Raw genomic sequence first — 23,118 nt, forward strand, 5'->3', positions numbered from 1 at the left:
AATGGAAATAAAAACAAAAATAAACAAATGGGGCCTAATGAAACTTCAAAGCTTTTGCACAGCAAAGGAAACCATAAACAAGACAAAAAGACAACCTTCAGAATGGGAGAAAATATTGGCAAATGAAGCAACTGACAAAGGATTACTCTCCAAAACATATAAGCAACTCATGCAGCTCAATATTAAAAAAAAAAAAAAAAAATCCAATACAAAAATGGGCAGAAGACCTAAATAGACATTTGTCCAAAGAAGATATACAGATTGCCAACAAACACATGAAAGGATGCTCAACATCATTAATCATTAGAGAAATGCAAATCAAAACTACAATGAGATATCATCTCACACTGGTCAGAATAGCCATCCTTTAAAAATCTACAAACAATAAATGCTGCAGAGGGTGTGGAGAAAAGGGAACCTTCTTACACTGTTGGTGGGAATGTAAATTGATACAGCCACTATGGAGAACAGTATGGGGGTTCCTTAAAAAACTGAAAATAGAACTACCATACGACTCAGCAATCCCAGTACTGGGCATATACCCTGAGAAAACCATAATTCAAAAAGAGTCATGTACCACAATGTTCATTGCAGCTCTATTTACAATAGCCAGGACGTGGAAACAACCTAAGTGTCCATCAACAGATGAATGGATAAAGAAGAAGTGGCACATATATACAATGGAATATTACTCATCCATAAAAAGGAATGAAACTGAGTTATTTGTAGTGAGTTGGATGGACCTAGAGACTGTCATACGGAGTGAAGTAAGTCAGAAAGAGAAAAACAAATACCATATGCTTACATATATATATGGAATCTAAAAAGAAAAAGAAAAATAATGGTCAGAAGACCCTAGGGGCAAGACGGGAATAAAGATGCAGACTTACTAGAGAATGGACTTGAGGATACGGGGAGGGGGAAGGGCAAGCTGGGACGAAGTGAGAGAGTGGCATGGACATATAGACACTACCAAACGTAAAATAGGTAGCTACTGGGATACAGCCGCATAGCACAGGGAGATCAGGTCAGTGCTTTGTGACCACCTAGAGGGGTGGGATAGGGAGGGTGGGAGGGAGGGAGATGCAAGAGGTAAGAGATATGGGGACATATGTATATGTATAACTGATTCACTTTGTTATAAAGCAGAAACTAACACACCATTGTAGAGCAATTATACTCTAATAAAGATGTTAAAAAAAAAACCAAAACAGAAACAGACTCACAGATGTAGAAAACTAACTAGTGGTTACCAGTGGGGAGAGGGCTAGATGGGTGGAGGGGCAGGATAGGGGTATGGGATTAAGAGATACAAACTATTATGTATAAAATAGATAAACTATGATATACCATACAGCACAGGGAAATATAGCCATTATTTTGTAATTACTTAAAGAGTATAATCTATAAAAATTATTGAATTACTATGCTGTACACCTAAAACTAATACAATATTGTAAATCAACTATACTTCAATATAAAACAAAGTATCAGATTTATATTACAGTAAGTACTCCATACCTGTTGTTAAATTCTTACTTAAAAGATCCCAACTGTAAGGCCACCACAGGGTTAGAAGGTCATGCATCTTGTGGTATACTGAATTATAACTCCCACAAAGACATCCAGGTCCTAACCCCCATAGCCTATGAATATGTTACCTTACATGAAAAAATAGACTTTATAGATGGAGTACAATTAATTTACAAAATTAATGTAAACTCTACAAAGTAGGACTAAACCAAAAAGAGCTCTGCACCCAGTGCATGTCTTTATAAATGTCAGTTTAGTGGTGTTTTCTCCTACACATTTAGTCATTTCTAATGACTAAGTTTAGTTCAATATTCAGCCTGCAAAGTTCATACTACCTCAACCTCCTACCATGTAGACAAGAATATCTGTAATTTTTATTTCCCTTCTTCCAAGCAGGAAATTACTTTTTTCCTTTTCTCTCTATAGGGTTTATATCATATAATTCTACCATTAATGTTGTTTTTTCTAAGAAATTCTAAAGTGGTTTTCCAGCTGTGTTTTCTTGTCAAGTTCTTATAACCAAAGTCAAAGAGCAACCATACTTGGTATTCCCTCTTGTTTCTTGTCAGTTCTTTGAATCTAAGTGCCCTAAAGATTGGACTGTGAAAGCACAAAATAAATAGTCTTATAATTAAACAAAGATATTCTTAGAGCAGACTGCTCCCAGGGGCTAAATAAAACTTTAATTCTGTAATTAAGAAAAGAGTTAATTGGTTTCAAAAATACTTAACCAAAAAGAAATATAAAACAATGGCACTTTGTGTCAGATGGTATCTTTTTTTTTTAATTTACTTTTATTTTTTTTTATTTTTGGCTGTGTTGGGTCTTTGTTGCTGCTCACGGGCTTTCTCTAGTGTTGAGCAGGGCCTACTCTTCACTGTGGTGCACAGACTTCTCATTGCAGTGGCTTCTCGTTGCAGAGCGCGGGCTCTAGGCACACGGGCTTCAGTAGTTGTGGCACGGGGGCTCAGTAGTTATCGCTCGGGGGCTCTAGAGCACAGGCTCAGTAGTTGTGGCACGTAGGAATGGTAACATTTTAGAATGGACAACAGAGTTTGGAGGTCAGCATCCCACGAAATAAGGGTCCTACTATCAGAGTGTGCAAGTAGGTCTGCCTATTTCTAAAAATGTCTTGTAAATTTTCTGACACAATGTGAGAGTAGCTACAGAGAATATTTCATTCTAGGTTCTGAAATAAAAGCGGCCTAGTTTTTATTTTTAATTGAGATTATGGAAATAAATGATGTACAGTAGAACTTGGGAATTTGCACTGCATAAGGGTTGTAGTTGACCGGTGTGCTGCGCTCACTACCAGCAAAGACCCTTGACTTACACGAGAGATACATGGTCCCTAGTTCTTGGAAAGACAAAAGCTTGTTTTTCTCCAGATCACATTCCCATAAGAGTCTCATGTTTACTATGCATAGCTTCCTGACAAGATTGTAACTGAAGTTTTAGTTCTTGTTTATACAGTTTTTTTTTACTGCCTGAGAACTCACTAAGGTGGCTTTTAATATCAATGGTTACATTTCCATATACAGCATAAGAAGGATTATTTCACAACGTATTTATAAGCATCTTGTTAATTCTACTTTTGTCTTTCAGTTTATCCAAAGCATTTACTAGCCAGCTACCAACCATTACTTTCTTAGACCTCCTTGCTTTGTTTGTCTTCACTTCCACTGCCAGCACCAACAGTGGAAAGTTGTTTTGTACAAGGGGTTAAGGGCTGGACTCTAGCATCAGACTGCCTAAGTCCAAATCCCTACTCTTGCATTTCCTAACTGTTTGACCTCAGCCAGTTCACTAGATCTTTTTCATCCTTTGTGTCTGAAATAACACCTACCTCTTAGGCTGGTTGTAAGGATTAAATGAGACATAAAACATCATAATACACCTGGTGCATAGTTAAAAAGTGTTTAATTTCTTTGGAGAACCTTTTTCTAACATATTACGTCTTCCCTGAAGCCTACACAAATGACACCAGGGGGACATCATTTTGTCTATCTTGAAAGGCATCCATCATCTTATTTGAGCTACTCATTGGGAATTTATCATATATTACTTCCATTTCATTTATTTACATATGTATATGTGATATTTCTAATAAAGCTATATTACTCCTTCCTCCCTTTGGCAACTCTCCATTGCCTGCAAAATAAAGTCCATGTTTCCATTCAAAGCCCTATGTTTATCACCTGCCTTTCTTTAGCAAGCCCGCTGTGCTCTACCTGAACCAGAATTTTTCGAGTCCCCTGATCAATTTGCATATACTGTATTCAATTGTACTGTAAGGATAAGAAAACAAACAGGATAGATGAAAGTCATAAGAAGTATTGAGCATAAATAGTAAGTTAAGCAAGTAGTTTATGAGGTATAGGTAAAATTCATAGGATAATTAAGTATAGATAATGAATAAGCAAGTAGCTTGTGAAACATAGAATTCATAAGATGCACTCAATATAGACAATAAATTGATAACATGTATGACACACCACAGAAAAAATAAATAGAAAAACATTATAGAACAAACAAGAATGTTATTTACATATAGAAATGGCTAGAAAGACTAAAGTCTTGATAATCAGTTGACAACTACAGTGCCCCCAAATTTGTCACCCATTAGTAACACCCCAAAACACTTTTTCTAGCCCCACATGTGCTCTACCCAAGAAATACAAATAAAACCCATGACTGTTCTGTGAACTAATTTACAAGACACAGCTGTGCTTAGACATAACCATGGAGATATTTATGTTCCGTATCTCTCCCTCCATCTCATTGGCCCAGTGTACCTTCTGAGGACTACTTTGCTTGAACCTTAGCTCTGCTCTTCATAACCACACCATCAGTGGGGAAGTCTGAGGTGGCAAAGAGAAAGAGGATATATGAACATTATATGTCCATAACTCAGATAGTGAAATTCTTACACCTACTTGCATCCTATCTGAAGTGTATGTTGCCCCATTTCTTTCTCCTTGTTTTTTGCTTCTATTTTAAATTGACTTAATATGTCATGTGAGTCGAGTGTTTTAATTTAGCTGTTCCATGACCTCTGGGAGGTTTGCGTATTAGTGTGCTTGGAAGTATCAAGATAATTTCTCACATGACACTTGATCACATCTCATTCTTTCATATGCTTCTGTGCATGTTTTGTTCTTCATACCTAGAATGCTGTTCCCCTACACCTTTCTGTGAATAATCACATATGCTTTAAAACCCAGATCATACTGGTCCTACACTTAAAGTCTTTCCAGCTCCGCTTTTTGTTTCAACACTGTACCCTGTGGTAAGCAGCTTCTAAAATGGAGCTCAGTGAGCCCTACCTCCTAGAAATTCACACTTCCCTTCCCTTGAATGTGGCTGTACTTAATGACTCACTTCAAAGTTATAGAACATAGCAAAAGTGTTATGATGTTACTTCTAATATTAGGTTTCAAAAAGATTTGCTTCTGTGTAGCTGGTCCGTTTTTGCTATTTCTCACTTGCTCTAAGGGAAACCAGTTGAGAGTTGCCCTGTGGAAATGGCTTTGCAACAAAGAACTGAGGGAGAGCTCCAGTCAACAGCCAGCAAGGAACTGAGGCCCTTAGTCCAGCAGCATGTGAGGAACTGAATCCTACTAACAACAATTTGAGTGAGCTTAGGAGTGGGTCCCCACTCAGTTGAGCCTTTGTTCCAGCCAACACCTTGACTGCAACTTGTGAAAGACCTAGAGACAGAGACACCAAATTACATCAAGCCCTGATTTCTAGCCCACAAAATCTGTGAGATAGCAAATGTTTCAAGCAACTAAGTTTTGAGGTAATTTGTTATGCAGCAAGAGATGGCTAATACATTCCCTATACACATATCTACCATAATACCAATCACATAGCACTTGTGTGATATGTCTGTACAACCCATGGTATTATTTGTACCTTGAAGCTAGGACTTCCATCTTAGTGATGTTTTCCTAGGGTCTAGCAGCTCCTGGAATGTATTAGTTCCATGACTGAAATGTTTAGTGATTTGGAAGCTCCTTGTGGTAAGTAATTTAATCATAATAACAATAGCAAGTATTTAGTCAGTCCTTGCCCTTCAAGGAAATTTTAAAATACTTTACAGGTATTATTTTATCTAATTCTAATATTAAGCCATCTTAGGAAGAAGGAAACTGAGTCACAGAGAAGTCTGGTAACTTGTAATTTGACTAATGTCAATAGCTAAAGGAGCCTGGCTGTAAACACAGGCAATCTACCTAGAACTCACATTCTCAACCACAAAGGTTATATAGATACCTTATATTTCTAACATTATATATACTTTATATATATTTTATATGTATTTGTTTCACATACCTTCACCAGCACAGTGACTGGCATAGAAAGTATCGATAAATATGAGTGAGTGAGTGAAGAAAGCAGTACCAGAGGTTTTTTGTTCTGGCTGAGTTTTTATCTTCTGAGCCAAGGAGACAAGCACATCAGCAACAGAGGAATTCTTTGGCTCTTCCCTGAGGATCCATTATCATCTGTGATGATGTGAAACAGAGACCATCGGTCCACAGAGACCCTTTCAATTCCCCATTCTGTCTGAGTGAAAACTAGAGAAATGCTACATTTTCACAAGCCTTTATTTCTGCCAGTTTTCCATCTTCAGACTACTGCTTTAAATGAGCTCACTCAAAAAAAAAAAAAAATAGTGCATTATCTCTGAAATAAGATCCAACCGGCATGTAGCAATCTCATTGCATCACACTTATAAGTCAAATCTGAAATGGTGGAAATGACAAATCGAAGACTTTGCTGCTACTATTGTTGAGGGTGGGGGAGGTTTCTTGTGGGTTGTAACAGACCAAATGATATGGAACAACCTATGCATTCTGTTCTCAACCTTCAGCCTGCGGTATGGGAAAATTAGTTAAATTTTAACTAATTTTAACTAAAATTAGTCAAAATTAGTTAAACCACACGGAATTCCTTTTCTATTGCTCTTTTATCTGTGCTCTCTATGGTAAACTGGCTACTCCCGAAATAGTGTACGACTTATTTTTAGGAGCTTAGTTTACCAATTAGTAGATTCAACTGTCAAAATTATAGAAGAATACTGAGTGAGTGATGGAAACCTGGCTGTGCTCTGTGACAGTTTACTGGCCTTACTGCCTCTCTCCATAGACTAGGTTGCTGAGTTAAATCATAACAAGAGACAAACTACCTGAAACCCTGACCCTACCACCAGTGCTTCAACCATTTTTTGTCTTGAGATTTTTATAGATCCCTGATTTAAACTATGTCATAGCTTTGCATTACCCAGAAATAGAAATGAGATGGCAATGAATATTGGGAGCCTTCAGGGAATAGGACTCAGCTGTGCTGAGATTAGGAAGATCTAGCAGTGACGTACATGGCCTCCAAACACAGTGGGAAATGCTGAAAGATTGTCGTCTCTACTTGGAAATTTTGTCTAGAAGCACATATCCATAGCACATGTGGGATCAGAATGAGACCTTACTGCCTAGAAGATGCTCTACTAAAATTAATGAAAGAAGATTGTGGAAAAGTAAACACTGTGAATAATACCTGAAATTATGACTGAAAATACTATACTTTTATTGTTTAATATCTTCAGGCAAAGCATCATAAGGACTCTGATAAAAATAGGAAAACTAGAGAGAGCTATTTGGTAAGAGTTTTGAGTAACATTTCTCTGAGGTTAATACATATAATGGAAAGCAAGGGCTCTGACAAATTTCCAGGGACTTTCCATAAAGCTTACACTTCCTGAAATATTTCTATTAATAACATTTTACCTCTACAAATTTAATTGGGGACAGGATGAGCATATCCTCTTACGTGACAACTCTTCACATGCAGTTCTTACAAAATAACTTTGTGATGTTTTCAGAGGCCCTCTGGGAAAACAAGATAGTTTTGCATGTAAAAGATTAGATATAGATATAGATGATATAGATATAGACTCTTTTACATTGTATAAAAGGCATAAAATCAGTAAGTCAAGTAAGCAGACCCATAAAGATCAAACTCCGCTAAAATTTTAATACACTTCATAGCTTATTTTCAGACTCAGGTATTATAAATCAAAGCAAATAAAATTCACTTTCCGAGTTTGTCCTTTATTATGCTCTTTCACATTCTGGAACGTACATAGACTTCACTTTAGTACAGTGCTTCTTTATCAGGGGGTCTATGCAGCCAGGACTATTTTCATAATAACACTAATATATTCATATGTAATGCATTCATCACTGCTCTCTCAAAATGAATCAATAAATACATATTAAAATTTTTCTCAGTTTAAATTTCAACTGTGGTAAATACTGATGATATTTAAGAGTGTAAGTGGATCAGGAGACCAAAAAATTTGAGTACCATGGCTTTAGGACAAAACTATTTTTTTCTTGAATAATAAAGACACACATATACACATGTATTTCTTTGTCACTATTACTCCTAGAATAGTCTCAGCAAGTCCTATAAATTATAGCTTTTAACCAAGGAAATGAAATCGTATTTCACAAAGAAAAGTAGGGAGTGGAAGATTGACAGCTGTCTGTCATTCAAAAGGACTTCAGCAGACTAGCAGAGCTCATGAACACATAAAACACAACTTTTTACAGACATATACATCCTCTTAACGTCTTTTTAAAGTGGCAAAAATAAACACGTTCATTAACATCCCCAAAGCTATAGCCACTCCATCGCACAAAAAAATAAGAAGCAAAGGTATATAAATTTAAAATTATGCTTAGTAATCAATGTTTGAGTATTTACTTAGAAATTATCTAGGTACCCAATGATTATGCATTAATTAGCTCAATTTAATATCAATCCAAGGCTTCAAGCTAGATACCATGAAAATTATCTCCAAGCTGACATATTACAAAACATAATTACTGTTGAAATAAAATTTGTAAGAATAGTGATTCAATTTATTTGAACACAGCTTAACATTTTTCATAATCATATTTAAGAAATATGTAGTATTAATGTCAGCATATTTGATCAGAATAAACTGTATGCTTATATTATACTTAATATTGATAAAGTAGAAAAGACATGGCTGTTTTATATTAAACCAAAATTATTACACTAGGTCCATTTACCAAAGATTTATCTTAATTAGCTAAACTTGTATCCTTAAAGTGTTTATGAGTTAACTTTTATAAGAAAATATTTTATTTGTCTAGAACATTTTAAATATTTGAAGTACAGTTTTCCTTATTTTCTGGGAATTTAGGAGCATTTGATTTTTATTAGCACTTATTTATCTAAATAAATAAATAGAATTTATCTAAATAAATCAATAGAATAAAGCATTATTACATTAGGACTTTATAATCTAATTTATTAGTATTCTCGTGCAATGAGAGGTAAAGGTCTTTCTGAATTATAGATACAAAGACACTTAGAGTGTTTATAAATGCAGATCTACACTTTTGCCACAGAGAGTAAATATAGAAACATAAAAACTCATGTTCCAGATATCAAACAGCTGCTTTCCATTCCACTGGGCACAAGACTCTTAACTGACTTGAGCTCAAAATGGACAAATAGATAAAACAAACAAAAAAGACTAACAAGCCAGACTCTGTTGTCTCTCATCCAGCAGAGTATAGAACTCTAACTCTATTATCCATTAACCTATTTACAGAAATCATTAAGTGGTCAGACCATGAAACCAAATCCTTAGTCATTGCTATCACCAGTGGGGAATAACTTACTGGCCATAAGCAAACTAGAAACAAAAACAAAAGAGAAAAATCAGTAGATGAGGGGGGAAAAAAGAGAAAAGAGTCAGCAAAGGTATATTCTTGGGTTTCACCTTAAAATGAAACAATAAATACATATTTCACCCCTGCGAACCAAGAAAAGACATGCCTGAGCTTAAGTGGCCTGTAAGGTACACTTTTTTGGCAATATATTTTATCTGCCTCAGTTAGGTAAATCCATTGGTCATCTTGATAGATTACCTCCAAAACTGTTAAAGGGTGATCATTTTAAAAAGATAAAATCATGTAAAAATATAAAACAAACATGTGTCAAAGATTTCAATAACCCATTAATTAATGAGAGAACTAGTTAGATGTTATAAACAGTTACAAGGAAAATCCAAGGAGTAGATATACTGAAAAGGCATAGTATACTGAAACTACATCATGAATAGATGCAAACTGGCAAAATTGGCCAGTATCCGCAGAGCGATATCAACTGCCATTGCAACTCTATGGATAAGAATTGTTTGCATTACTATCATTTTTCTACAATGCACAAAATTGCAAAATAGCTCTTAGACAATGAAAGGTGAGATGACCCTGACCTCTATAGACGAGGTGTCCAGTAATCTTTCTGGTTCATTTCAAAACCTTTCACAGTTTTCCCTACAAAAGGAGAGGTAAAGTCCTTTCTGAAGTACAGATACAAATATACACAGAATGCTTATAAATTCAGATCTACACTTTTGCCACAGGTCAAGAGTAAACTTAGGAACACAAAACTATGGACATAATGCATCTGCCTCTCCAATGGAACAGATTTTTCTTCTAAACCCAAAACAATTCCCAACATAGAGGAATAATGTGAAGATCTGAGGAGACATATGAGCGAGGTGCTGTTCTTTCCACTTTCATATTTCTATTTGCACTATTAAATTAGCATGTAAACTTCTCTATTAAATATAACAATTTGTGGAAAACTTGAAAGTGAAATTTAAAAAATGATTCTTAATAGGGAGTTGTTATTTATACTTTCTTCTATTTACATAAGTGATATTAAAAGTTGTGAATGTTTTCAAATGTACCACTTACTGTTATATTATTGATGATTAATTAGTACAAAATTCAGAAATATTAAACCAATAAACTGCACTCAAATATTTTTAAAAATACAGAATTCAAAAATTGTTTACTATGAGGCATCATGTTATTTAAATCCATATTATTAGATATATGAAATATTCAAAATTAAGTTCTATATGTTTACTGCACAATATTTTCTTAATAAATAATCAGAATTTAAGGATAAGATTTATTGGGTACAGTATTTTGAATTTACTCAGTAGGATAAATGTCTCTACTGAAATGCGCTTATAATTTATGCAGTATTGGGATGATAGGACTGTACCATTTGTTTATTCATTTAAATGGTCAAGGTACTAAAACAGTTTTTATTCAGAGTAATTAATTACCAGAGTTAATTGGAACATTCGGGTTTTCCATACACCTGAAAATGGTCAAAACGAATGTCATTATTCTCAACGGTAAGAGTCAGAGGAATCATTTTATGTTTAATGTAACATAGGCAAATCTCTATATATCATTTCCCTTGATTAGGAGACTATATTTTGACTTCAGCAATCCATACATGTACTCATGTATGCTTCGTGAATAAAGTATATTTGGGGGAGGGGTTGTTTTGTTAATTTTTAGTTTGTGGGGTGGTGATAGAAAAGGAAAGATGGAAAGAAATGTATATATTTTTTTAACATCTTTATTGGAGTATAATTGCTTTAAAATGGTGTGTTAGTTTCTGATGTATAACAAAGTGAATCAGTTATACATATACGTATATCCCCATATCTCCTATATCTCCTTGCATTTCCCTCCCATCCTCCCTATCCCACCCCTCTAGGTGGTCACAAAGTGCCAAGCTGATCTCCTTGTGCTATGCGGCTACTTCCCACTAGCTATTTTATATTTGGTAGTGTATATATATATATATCCATGCCACTCTCTCACTTCGTCCCAGCTTCCCCTTCCCCTTCCCCGTGTCCTCAAGTCCATTCTCTACCTCTGTGTCTTTATTCCTGTCCTGCCCCTAGGTTCTTCAGAACCACTTTTTTTTTTTTTTTTTTTTAGATTCCATATATATGTGTTAGCATACGGTATTTGTTTTTCTCTTTCTGACTTACCTCACTCTGTATAACAGTCTCTAGGTCCATCCAACTCACTACAAATTACTCAATTTAATTTCTCTTTATGGCTTAGTAATATTCCATTGTATATATGTGCCACCTCTTCTTTATCCATTCATCTGTTGATGGACACTTAGGTTGTTTCCATGTCCTGGCTATTGTAAACAGAGCTGCAATGAACATTGTGGTACATGACTCTTTTTGAATTATGGTTTTCTCAGGGTATATGCCCAGTACTGGGATCGCTGGGTCATATGGTAGCTCTATTTTTAGTTTTTTAAGGAACCTCCATACTGTTCTCCATAGTGGCAGTATCAATTTACATGCCCACCAACAGTGCAAGAGGGTTCACTTTTCTCCACACCCTCTCCAGCATTTATTGTTTGTAGACTTTTTGATGATGGCCATTCTGACTGGTGTGAGGTGATACCTCATTGTACTTTTGATTTGCATTTCTCTAATGATTAGTGATGTTGAGCATCCTTTCACGTGTTTGTTGGCAATCTGTATATCTTCTTTGGACAAATGTCTATTTAGGTCTTCTGCACATTTTTGGATTGGGCTGTTTTCTTTTTGATATTGAACCGCATGAGCTGCTTGTATATTTTGGAGATAAATCCTTTGTCAGTTGCATCATTTGCAAATATTTTCTCCCACTCTGAGGGTTGTCTTTTCTTCTTGTATATGGTTTCCTTTGCTGTGCAAAAGCTTTGAAGTTTCATTAGGTCCCATTTGTTTACTTTTGTTTTTATTTCCATTTCTCTAGGAAGTGGGTCAAAAAGGATCTTGCTGTGATTCATGTCATAGAGTGTTCTGCCTATGTTTTCCTCTAAGAGTTCTATAGTGTCTGGCCTTACATTTAGGTCTTTCATCCATTTTGAGTATATTTTTGTGTATGGTGTTAGGGAGTGTTCCAATTTCATGCCTTTACATGTAGCTGTCCAGTTTTCCCAGCACCAGTTATTAAAGAGGCTGTCTTTTCTTCATTGTATATTCTTGCCTCTTTTATCAAAGATAAGGTGGCCATATGTTCCTGGGTTTATCTCTGGGTTTTCTATACTGTTCCATTGACCTATATTTCTGTTTTTGTACCAGTATCATACTGTCTTGATTACTGTTGCTTTGTAGTATAGTCTGAAGTCAGGGAGCCTGATTCTTCCAGGTCCGTTTTTCTTTCTCAAGATTGCTTTGGTTATTTGGGGTCTTTTGTGTTTCCATACAAATTGTGAAATTTTTTGTTCTAGTTCTGAGAAAAATGCCATTGGTACTTTGATAGGGATTGCCTGGAATCTGTAGATTGCTTTGGGTAGTATAGTCATTTTCACATTGTTTTGTCTTCCAAGCCAAGAACATGGTATATCTCTCCATCTGTTGGTATCATCTTTAATTTCTTTCATCAGTGTCTTATAGTTTTCTGCATACAGGTCTTTTGCCTCCTTAGGTAGGTTTATTCCTAGGTATTTTATTCTTTTTGTTGCAATGGTAAATGGGAGTGTTTTCTTAATTTCTGTTTCAAATTTTTCATCATTAGTGTATAGGAATGCAAGAGATTTCTGTGCATTAATTTTGTATCCTGCTACTTTACCAAATTAATTGATGAGCTCTAGTAGTTTTCTGATAGCATCTTTAGGATTCTCTATGTATAGTATCATGTCATCTCCAAACAGTGAAAGCTTTACTTCTTCTATTCCAATTTGGATTCTTTATTTCTTTTTCTTCTCTGATTTCTGTGGCTAAAACTTCCAAAACTATGTTGAATAATAGTGGTGAGAGTGGGCAACCTTGTCTTGTTCCTGATCTTAGTAGAAATGGTTTCAGTTTCTCACCATTGAGGATGATGTTTGCTGTGGGCTTGTCATATATGGCCTTTATTATGTTGAGGTAAGTTCCCTCTATGCCTACCTTCTGGAGGGTTTTATCATAAATAGGTGGGGAATTTTGTCAGAAGTTTTTCTGCATCTATTGAGATGATCATATGGTTTTTCTCCTTCAATTTGTTAATATGGTTTATCACATTGATTGATTTGCATATATTGAAGAATACTTGCATTACTGTGATAAATCCCACTTGATCCTTTTAAAGTGTTGTTGTATTCTGTTTGCTAGTATTTTGTTGAGGATATTTGCATCTATGTTCATCAGTGATATTGGCCTGTATTTTTTTTGTGTGTGACATCTTTGTCTGGTTTTGGTATCAGGGTGATGGTGGCCTCATAGAATGAGTTTGGGAGTGTTCCTTCCTCCGCAATTTTTTGGAAGAGTTTGAGAAGGATGGATGTTAGCTCCTCTCGAAATGTTTGATAGAATTCACCTGTGAAGCCATCTGGTCCTGGACTTTTCTTTGTTGGAAGATTTTTAATCACAGTTTCAATTTCACTGCTTGTGATTGGTCTGTTGATATTTTCTATTTCTTCCTGAAGAAAGGTTCTGTCTTGGAAGGTTGTGCTTTTCTAAGAATTTGTCCATTTCTTCCTGGTTGTCCATTTTATTGGCATATAGTTGCTTGTAGTAATCTCATGAACTTTTGTATTTCTGCAGTGTCAGTTGTTACTTCTCCTCTTTCATATCTAATTCTGTTTATTCGAGTTCGCCCTTCTTTTTTTTTTTTGACAACTCTGGCTAATGGTTTATCAATTTTGTTTATCTTCTCAAAGAACCAGCTTTTAGTTTTATTGATCTTTGCTATCATTTCCTTCATTTCTTTTTCATTTATTTCTGATCTGATCTTTAAGATTTCTTTCCTTCTACTAACTTTGGGGTTTATTTTGTTCTTCTTTCTTTAATCCCTTTATGTGTAAGGTTAAGTTGTTTATTTGACATTTTTCTTGTTTCTTGAGGTAAGATTGTATTGCTATAAACTTCCCTCTTAGAACTGCTTTTGCTGCATCCCATAGGATTTGGGTCGTCGTGTTTTCATTTTCATTTGTTTCTAGACATTTTTTTATTTCCTCTTTGATTTCTTCAGTGATCTCTTGGTTATTTACTAGCATATTGTTTAGCCTCCATGTGTTTGTATTTTTTACAGTTTTTTTCCTGTAATTGATACCTAGTCTATTCATGGCATTGTGGTTGGAAAATATACTAGATACAATTTCAGTTTTCTTAAATTTACCAAGGCTTGATTTGTGACCCAAGATATAATCTATCCTGGAGAATGTTCCATGAGCACTTGAGAAGAAAGTGTATTCTGTTGTTTTTGGATGGAATGTCCTATAAATATCAATTAAGTCCATCTTGTCTAATGTGTCCTTTAAAGCTTGTGTTTCCTTATTTATTTTCATTGTGGATGATCTTTCCATTGGTGAAAGTGGGGTGTTAAAGTCCCTTACTATTACTGTGTTACTGTCAATTTCCCCTTTTACGGCTGTTAGCATTTGCCTTATGTATTGAGGTGCTCCTATGTTGGGTGCATAAACATTTACCATTGTTGTATCTTCTTGGATTGATCCCTGGATCATTATGTAGTATCCTTCTGTGTCTCTTGTAATAGCCTTTATTGTAAAGTCTCTTTTGTCTGATGTGAGAATGGCTACTCCAACTATCTTTTGATTTCCATTTGCATGGAATATCTTTTTCCATCCCCTCACTTTCAGTCTGTATGTGTCCCTAGGTCTAGAGTGGGTCTCCTATAGACAGGATACATACAGGTCTTGTTTTTGTATCCATTCAGCCAGTCTATGTCTTTTGGTTGGAGCATTTAATCCATTTACATTTAAGGTAATTATCGATATGTATGGTCCTATTACCATTTTCTTAATTGTTTTGGGTTTGTTTTTGTAGGTCTTTTCCTTCTCTTGTGTTTCCTGCCTGAGAAGTTTCTTTAGCATTTGTTGTAAAGCTGGTTTGGTGGTGCTGGATTCTCTTAGCTTTTGCTTGTCTGTAAAACTTTTAATTTCTCCGTCAAATCTGAATGAGATCCTTGCTGGGTAGAGTAATATTGGTTGAAGGTTTTTTCCCTTTCATCACTTGAAATATGTCCTGCCACACCCTTCTGGCTTACACAATTTCTGCTGAAATATCAGCTGTTAACTTTATGGGGATTCCGTTGTATTTTATTTGTTGCTTTTCCCTTGCTGCTTTTAATATTTTTTCTTTGTGCTTAATTTTTTTGTAGTTTGATTCATATGTGTCTTGGCATGTTTCTTCTTGGATTTATCCTGTTTGGGACTCTCTTAGCTTCCTGGACTTGATTGACTATTTCCTTTCCCATATTAGGGAAGTTTTCAACTATCTTCTCTTCAAATATTTTCTCAGTCCCTTTCTTTTTCTCTTCTTCTGGGACCCCTATAATTCGAATGTTGGTGTGTTTAATGTTGTCCCAGAAGTCTCTGAGACTCTCCTCAATTCTTTTCATTCTTTTTTTAGACTCTCTTCAATTCTTTTCATTCTTTTTTCTTTATTCTGCTCTGCGGTAGTTATTTCCACTATTTTATCTTCCAGATCACTTATCTGTTCTTCTACCACAGTTATTTTACTGTTGATTCCTTCTAGAGTATTTTAAATTTCATTTATTGTGTTGTTCATCATTGTTTCTTTGCTCTTTAGTTCTTCTGAGTCCTTGTTAAACGTTTCTTGTAGTTTCTCCATTCTATTTCCAAGATTTTGGATCATCTTTACTATCATTACTCTGAATTCTTTTTCAAGTAGACGGCCTATTTCCTCTTCAGTTGTTTGGTCTGGTGGGTTTTTACCTTTCTCCTTCATCTGCTGTGTATTTCTCTGTTTTCTCATTTTGCTTAACTTACTGTGTTTGGGATCTCCTTTTTCATTGGTTGCAGATTCATAGTTCCCGTGGTTTTTGTGTCTGCTCCCAGTGGGTAAGATTGGTTCAGTGGGTTGTGTAGGCTTCCTGGTGGAGGGGACTGGTGCCTGTGTTCTGATGGATGAGGCTAGATCTTGTCTTTCTGGTGGGGACCACGTCAGTGGTGTGTTTTCGGGTGTCTGTGAACTTATTATGATTTTAGGCAGCCTCTCTGCTAATGGGTGGGGTTGTGTTCCTGTCCTGCTAGTTGTTTAGCATGGGGTGTCCAGCACTGGAGCTTGCTGGTCATTGAGTGGAGCTGGGTCTTAGCATTGAGACAGAGATCTCTGGGAGATCTCTCGCTGATTGATATTACGAGGGTCCAGGAGGTCTCTGTTGGACCAATGTCCTGAACTCGGCTCTCCCACCTCAGGGGTTCATGCCTGACACCCAGCCAGAGCACCAAGACACTGTCTGCCACATGGCTCAGAAGAAATGGGAGAAAAGAAAAAAAAAGAAAGAAAAAAGTAAAATAAAGTTATTAAAATAAAAAATTTAAAAATATTATATAAAAATTAAAAATTAAAAAAATAAAGAAGAGAGCAACCAAACCAATAAAGAAATCCACCGTTGATAACAAGCTCTAAAAACTATACTTAAAAAAATGGACAGAAAGATCCCTAGGACAAATGGTAAAAGCAAACCTATACAGACAAAATCACACAAAGAAGCATTCACATACACACTCACAGAGACAGAAAAAGGAAAAAAAAAAATATATATATATATAATATATATAATATATATATTTATATATAAAAGGAAGAGACCACCCAAACCAATAAACAAATTTACCAATGATAATAAGCTCTAAATACTAAATTATGATAAACATAAAACTGGAAACAAATTAGACACAGAAAGCAAACCCCAAATCTACAGTTGCGCCCAAAGTCTACCGCCTTAGTTTTCAGATGATTTGTTGTCTATTCAGGTTTTCCACAGATGCAGGGTACATCAGGTTGATTGTGGAGATTTAATCTGCTGCTCCTGAGGCTGCTGGGAGAAATTTCCTTTTCTCTGTTTGCACAGCTCTTGGGGTTCAGCTTTGGATTTGGCCCTGCCTCTGGCATCTGTTCTTCGCCCAGACAGGAGGAGGTTAAAGGGGCGGCTGATTCAGAGGCTCTGGCTCACTCAGGATGGGGGGAGGGAGAGGTACAGTAGTTATAATTGGAATGTGGGGCGAGCCTGTGGCGGCAGAGGCCAGCAGAACATTGCAACAGCCTGAGGCATGCCATGTGTTCTCCCCGGGAAGTTGTTCTGGATCATGGGACCTTGGCAGTGGTGGGCTGCACAGGCTTCCGGGAGGGGAACTGTGGTTAGTGACCTGTGCTTGCACACAGGCTTCTTGGTGACTGCAGCAGCAGCCTTAGAGTTTCATGCCCGTCTCTGGTGTCCATGCTGATAGCTGCGGCTCACGCCCATCTCTGGAGCTCGTTTAAGCGGTGCTCTGAATCCTCTCTCCTCATGCACCCCCAAACAGTGGTCTCTTGTCTCTTCATCAGTTCCAGACTTTCTCCCGGACTCCCTCCCGGCTAGCTGTGGCGTACTAGCCCCCTTCAGGCTGTGTTCACTCAGCCAAACCCAGTCCTCTCCCTGGGATCTGACCTCCGAAGCCCAAGCCTCAGCTCCCAGTCCCCACCTGCCCTGGCAGGTGAGCAGACAAGCCTCTGGCTGGTGAGTTCTGGTTGGCACAGATCCTCTGTGTGGGAAGCTCTCCGCTTTGCCCTCTGCACCCCTGTTGTTACACTCTCCTCCTTGGCTCCAAAGCTTCCCCCCTGTCCACCCACCGTCCCCGCCAGTGAAGGGGCTCCCTAGTGTGTGGAAACTTTTCCTCCTTCACAGCTCCCTCCCAGAGGTGCAGGTCCATCCCTACTCTTTTGTCTCTGTTTTTTCTTTTTTCTTTTGCCCTACCTAGGTACGTGGGGAGTTTCTTGCCTTTTGGGAAGTCCAAGGTCTTCTGCCAGCGTTCAGTAGGTGTTCGGTAGGAGTTGTTCCACATGTAGATGTATTTTTGATGTATTTGTACAGAGGAAGGTGATCTCCACATCTTACTCCTCCGTCATCTTGAACGTCCTCCCTAATACCAAGAACTGTACATTTATTTACTATGAATATCTAGTGACTAAAACTTTCTGTGCTTAAAAAGGAAGGACTACTCTAAAAAAGTAGGTAGTTCACAGAATTATATAATTTGCTTACGCCTGCCTTAATTTAAGCACGTTTCAAGCAGCTTCACGAGCCTAGAAATTTCCCAACTGACAATAGCCTGTGGTTGTTTTTTAGCAAATGCACCCAAGATAATTTTTAGTAAGAAATTGAATTAAGTGGGGGAAATGGATCTTTATCCTAAATCTATATTCCAAATAACACTGGCGTAGTTTTTTTAATAAAGACAACACACTATTCTTTTTCTGTCTTCTTTAGGGAAGTAATGATTTCACTATTTCCTTAAGTTACATATTAATGCCATTAATTTACACATCAATTCTATGCCAGACACTGGGACAATGGTAAATGACTCATTGAGAGGTTATTTCTCTTGTAGTACTTACCATCTATACAAGAAGCATACAAGAAAAAGTTATCAAACAAATAAATTTATAGTTGCAAATTGTGATGAGAAATGTAAGGAAATATACATCAGTTTCAAACACCACGATTCATCTAAGTTGATAGACTTCTTGACTGAAGGGACTGTTTTCAGAAGGTTATAACTACTGCCCCTTATTAAATGAAAGTTAGGTATAGAGACAATGTGAGGGAGAGATAATTTTTGTGTTCCTTTCTTTTTTTGTTTATAGTAATTCTGGGCTAGAGGACAGGAAGGTGGCTACACCCAGTTCAAAACAAATGTATTTAAAATAAAGGTGTAAGTGGGTTATTTGAGGATTTATCTGTTCATGTGAGAAAATCAAAATCATGGAGAGATTAAAAATACATTAATACATTGCCCTATTTTCTTCACCTTTCTTTAAAAAAAGAATGACAGAAATATGGGCAAAGGAAGGGCAGAGAGGGAAGGAGGGGAGGGAGGGGAGGGAAGGAAGGGAGAGACGGAGGGAGGAGGAGAGGAAGGATGGGAAGCAGAGAGGGAAGGAAAGATGGCAGGAAGGGAGGGAGAATTTTCAAAGATAACTACACCTCCATCTCCATCCCACCCTATCTCTTCTTCCCCTACCTCTCCCTGCCCAGATGCAACTACTATGCCAAATTGCTGTGTGTCATCTCAGTGTCTAATTTTATATTTTACTACACATGCACACACGTGTAATTTCTTAAGCCTGAAATTCTGTCATATAAAATTTTAAATAAATGTAGCTTTCTATTGCCATCCTTTCTGCTGTTTGTTTGTTTTTCACACAACACTATGTGAGGTAAGCCCATATTGATACATGTAGAACTAGTTTGTTCATTTTAACTGCTAAGTAGCCCATTGTACACCAGAGTTGTGTATCCGTTTTACTTGGCTGGACTGTTGGAGTATTTACCTGTTTCTGCTATTACAAGGAGAGCTTGATGAATATCTCTGCTTATGTCTCCTTATATGCAAGTGAGTAGCCATCTAGGAACAGAATGCCTGGATCATACTAAACACTCCAGATTTTACCTATTTAACATTATGCTAATTAAAAAAATGAATCGAAAAAAATCTAATTTTATATTGCAAACCCATGTTGGAAATTTATGCTTACAAAAACACAGGAACAGAAGTCATATTTTGTTATTATTGCAATATCTGGAATGTTTCATAATTAACCTGCAAACATATAAAATCCGTTTCCCATTTTTGCCTTTTAGAATATACCTCTCAGTTAGCTTAATTTTGATGGTGTTCATTATGAATTCAAAAAAGCAACATAGCTTTATTTTAGATATTTATTTCTATAATTTATACATTCTCTCAAAAAATTTTAACAGTAAAACCATGAAAATACATGTCAACAAAGATATTAAATTTAACATATATTTATTTATCTAATTAACTAAAATAGATAGCAATGAAGTTAATCTATACTGGAACACAATTCCTGCCTGATATTTCAGAAAATTCTATTATTGGTCTTCTTTTAATCATAAATTTATTCACCACTTGAGATTTCAGTAAAGAAGGAATGGTACTGAATACAACTTATAAATAAATATATTAAAAATATTTTACTGTGCCAGTAATTAAAAACTAAAATAACAAATTCAAAGTACCATTTTTCATGTATTAACAAAAACAGTATAATATCCATTTGAGCTGCAGTGTAAGGAAATTGATACTCTCTAGCATTATAATTTGGTACAATTCCTTAAGAAAGTATTTTGGCCATATATAGTGTAAGACACCATAAAAACTTGTATGACTTTTAATACTCTATATAGAGAACACTAAAATCTCCACACTAAAAACTATTAGAACTAACAAATGAATTCAGCTAGGTAGCAGGATATAAGATTAATATACAGAAATCTGTTGTGTCTCTTTACATAAGTAATGAGATATCAGACAGAGAAAGTAAAAAACAATCCTGTTTAAAATCACATCAAAAAAAAAACAAAAAACCTAGGAATAAGCTTAACCAAGGAGGTGAAAGAACTATACACAGAAAATTATAAAACAATGGTAAAAGAAATTGAAGACGATTCGAAGAAATGGAAAGATATCACATGCTCTTGGATTGGAAGAATTAATATTGTTAAAATGGACACACTAACCAAAGCAATCTACAGATTTAATGCAATCCCTATCAAAATACCCATGACATTTTTCACAGAACTAAAACAAACAATCCTAAAATATAGATAGAACCACAAAAGGTCCAGAATAGTCTAAGCAATCCTGAAAAAAAAAAAGAAAAAAGGTGGACTTCAGACTTTACTACAAAGTCTGAACCCTCCCAGACTTCAGACAATACTACAAAGCTACAGTAATCAAAACAGTGTGGTGTTGGTACAAAAACAGACGTATAGATCAATGGAACAGAATACAGAGCCCAGAAATAAACCCAGACACCTACGCTCAATTAATCTACAATAAAGGACACAAGAATATACAATGGAGAAAAGACAGTCTCTTCCACAACTAGTGCTGGGAAAGCTAGACAGCTACATGAAAATCAGTGAAATTAGAACATTACCTCACACCATGTACAAAAATAAACTAAAAATACTTTAAAGACCTAAGTATAAGACATGACACTGCAAAACTCCTAGAAAAAAACATAGGAAAAATATTCTCTGACATAAATAGTAGCAAGATTTTCTTACGTCAGTCTCCCAAGGTAAAAGAAATAAAAGCAAAAATAAACAAATGGGACATGATCAAACTTAAAAGCTATTGCACAAGAAAGGAAACCATCAACAAAACAAAAAAACCTTCAGAATGGGAGAAAATATTTGCATAGAACACAACGGACAAGGGGTTGATATCAGAAACACACAAACAGCACTTACAAGTTAGAAAATGGTAAAGAAACATACATATCAAAAATTACCTTGGCCTTCCATGGTGGCGCAGTGGTTGAGAGTCCGCCTGCCGATGCAGGGGACATGGGTTCGTGCCCCGGTCCGGGAAGATCTCACATGCCACGGAGGGCTGGGCCTGTGAGCCATGGCTGCTGAGCCTGCACGTCTGGAGGCTGTGCTCCACAATGGGAGAGGCCACAACAGTGAGAGGCCTGTGTACTGCAAAAAAAAAAAAAAAAAATTACCTTAAATGTAAATAGATTAAATGCTCCAACCAAAACACATAGACTGGCTGAATGGATACAGAAAAAGACCTGAATAAATGCTGTCTACAAGAGACCCTCTTCAGACCTAGGGACACATACAGACTGAAAGTGAGGGAATGGAAAAAGATATTCCATGTAAATGGAAATCAAAAGAAAGCTGGAGTAGCAATTCTCATATCAAACAAAATAGACTTTAAAATAAAGACTAAAACAAGAGACAAAAAGAACACTACATAATAATCAAGGAATCAATCCAAGAAGATATAACAATGGTAAATATTTATGCACCCAACATAGGAGCACCTCAATACATAAGGCAAATGCTAACAGCCGTAAAAGGGGAAATTGACAGTAACACAATAGTCGGGGACTTCAACACCCCACTTTCGCCAATGGACAGATCATCCACAATGAAAATAAATAAGGAAACACAAGCTTTAAATGACACATTAGACAAGATGGACTTAACTGATATTTGTTGGACATTCCATCCAAAAACAACGGAATACACTTTCTTCTCAGGTGCTCATGGAACATTCTCTAGGATAGACCATATCTTGGGTCACAAATCAAGCCTTGGTAAATTTAACAAAATTGAAATCGTATCACGTAACTTTTCCACCACAACGTTATGAGACTAGATATCAATTACAGGAAAAAAACTGTAAAAAAATACAAATACATGGAGGCTAAACAATACACTACTAAATAACCAAGAAATCAAAGAGGAAATCAAAAAATATCTAGAAACAAATGAGAATGAAAACATGATGACCCAAAACCTATGGCCCAAACCTATGCAGCAAAAGCAATTCTAAGAGGGAAGTTTATAACAACACAATCCTACCTCATGAAACAAGAAAAATCTAAAATAAACAACCCAACTTTACAGCTACAGCAATTAGAGAAAGAACAACAACAACAACAAAAAAAACCCAAAGTTATCAGAAGGAAAGAAATCATAAAGATCAGAGCAGAAATAAATGAAAAAGAAATGAAGGAAACAATAGCAAAGATCAATAAAACTAAAAGCTGGTTCTGAGATGAAAAACAAATTGATAAACCATTAGCCAGACTCATCGAGAAAAAAAGGGAGAAGACTCAAATCAACAGAATTAGAAGTGAAAAAGGAGAAGTAACAAGTGACACTGCAG

The 23,118-nt window shown here is 36.1% G+C and overlaps 1 protein-coding gene across 1 annotated transcript in view; it reads right to left on the bottom strand.

The window, feature by feature from the left end:
- Positions 1–1,085: 1,085 nt before the first annotated feature.
- Positions 1,086–23,118, bottom strand: part of COMMD8 (COMM domain containing 8) — a 152,276-nt gene continuing 130,243 nt past the window's right edge. Inside the window, exon 5 of the mRNA XM_089911885.1 lies at positions 1,086–21,917. Coding sequence (XP_089768011.1) covers positions 21,717–21,917 — 201 coding nt within the window. The 3' untranslated portion in view covers positions 1,086–21,716. The remainder of the gene's footprint in view (positions 21,918–23,118) is intronic.

This window comes from Delphinapterus leucas, chromosome 5, assembly GCF_059928025.1.
Source record: "Delphinapterus leucas isolate spDelLeu-1000000601 "Yukka" chromosome 5, BTC_Dleu_Yukka2, whole genome shotgun sequence".
Taxonomy (NCBI): domain Eukaryota; kingdom Metazoa; phylum Chordata; class Mammalia; order Artiodactyla; family Monodontidae; genus Delphinapterus; species Delphinapterus leucas.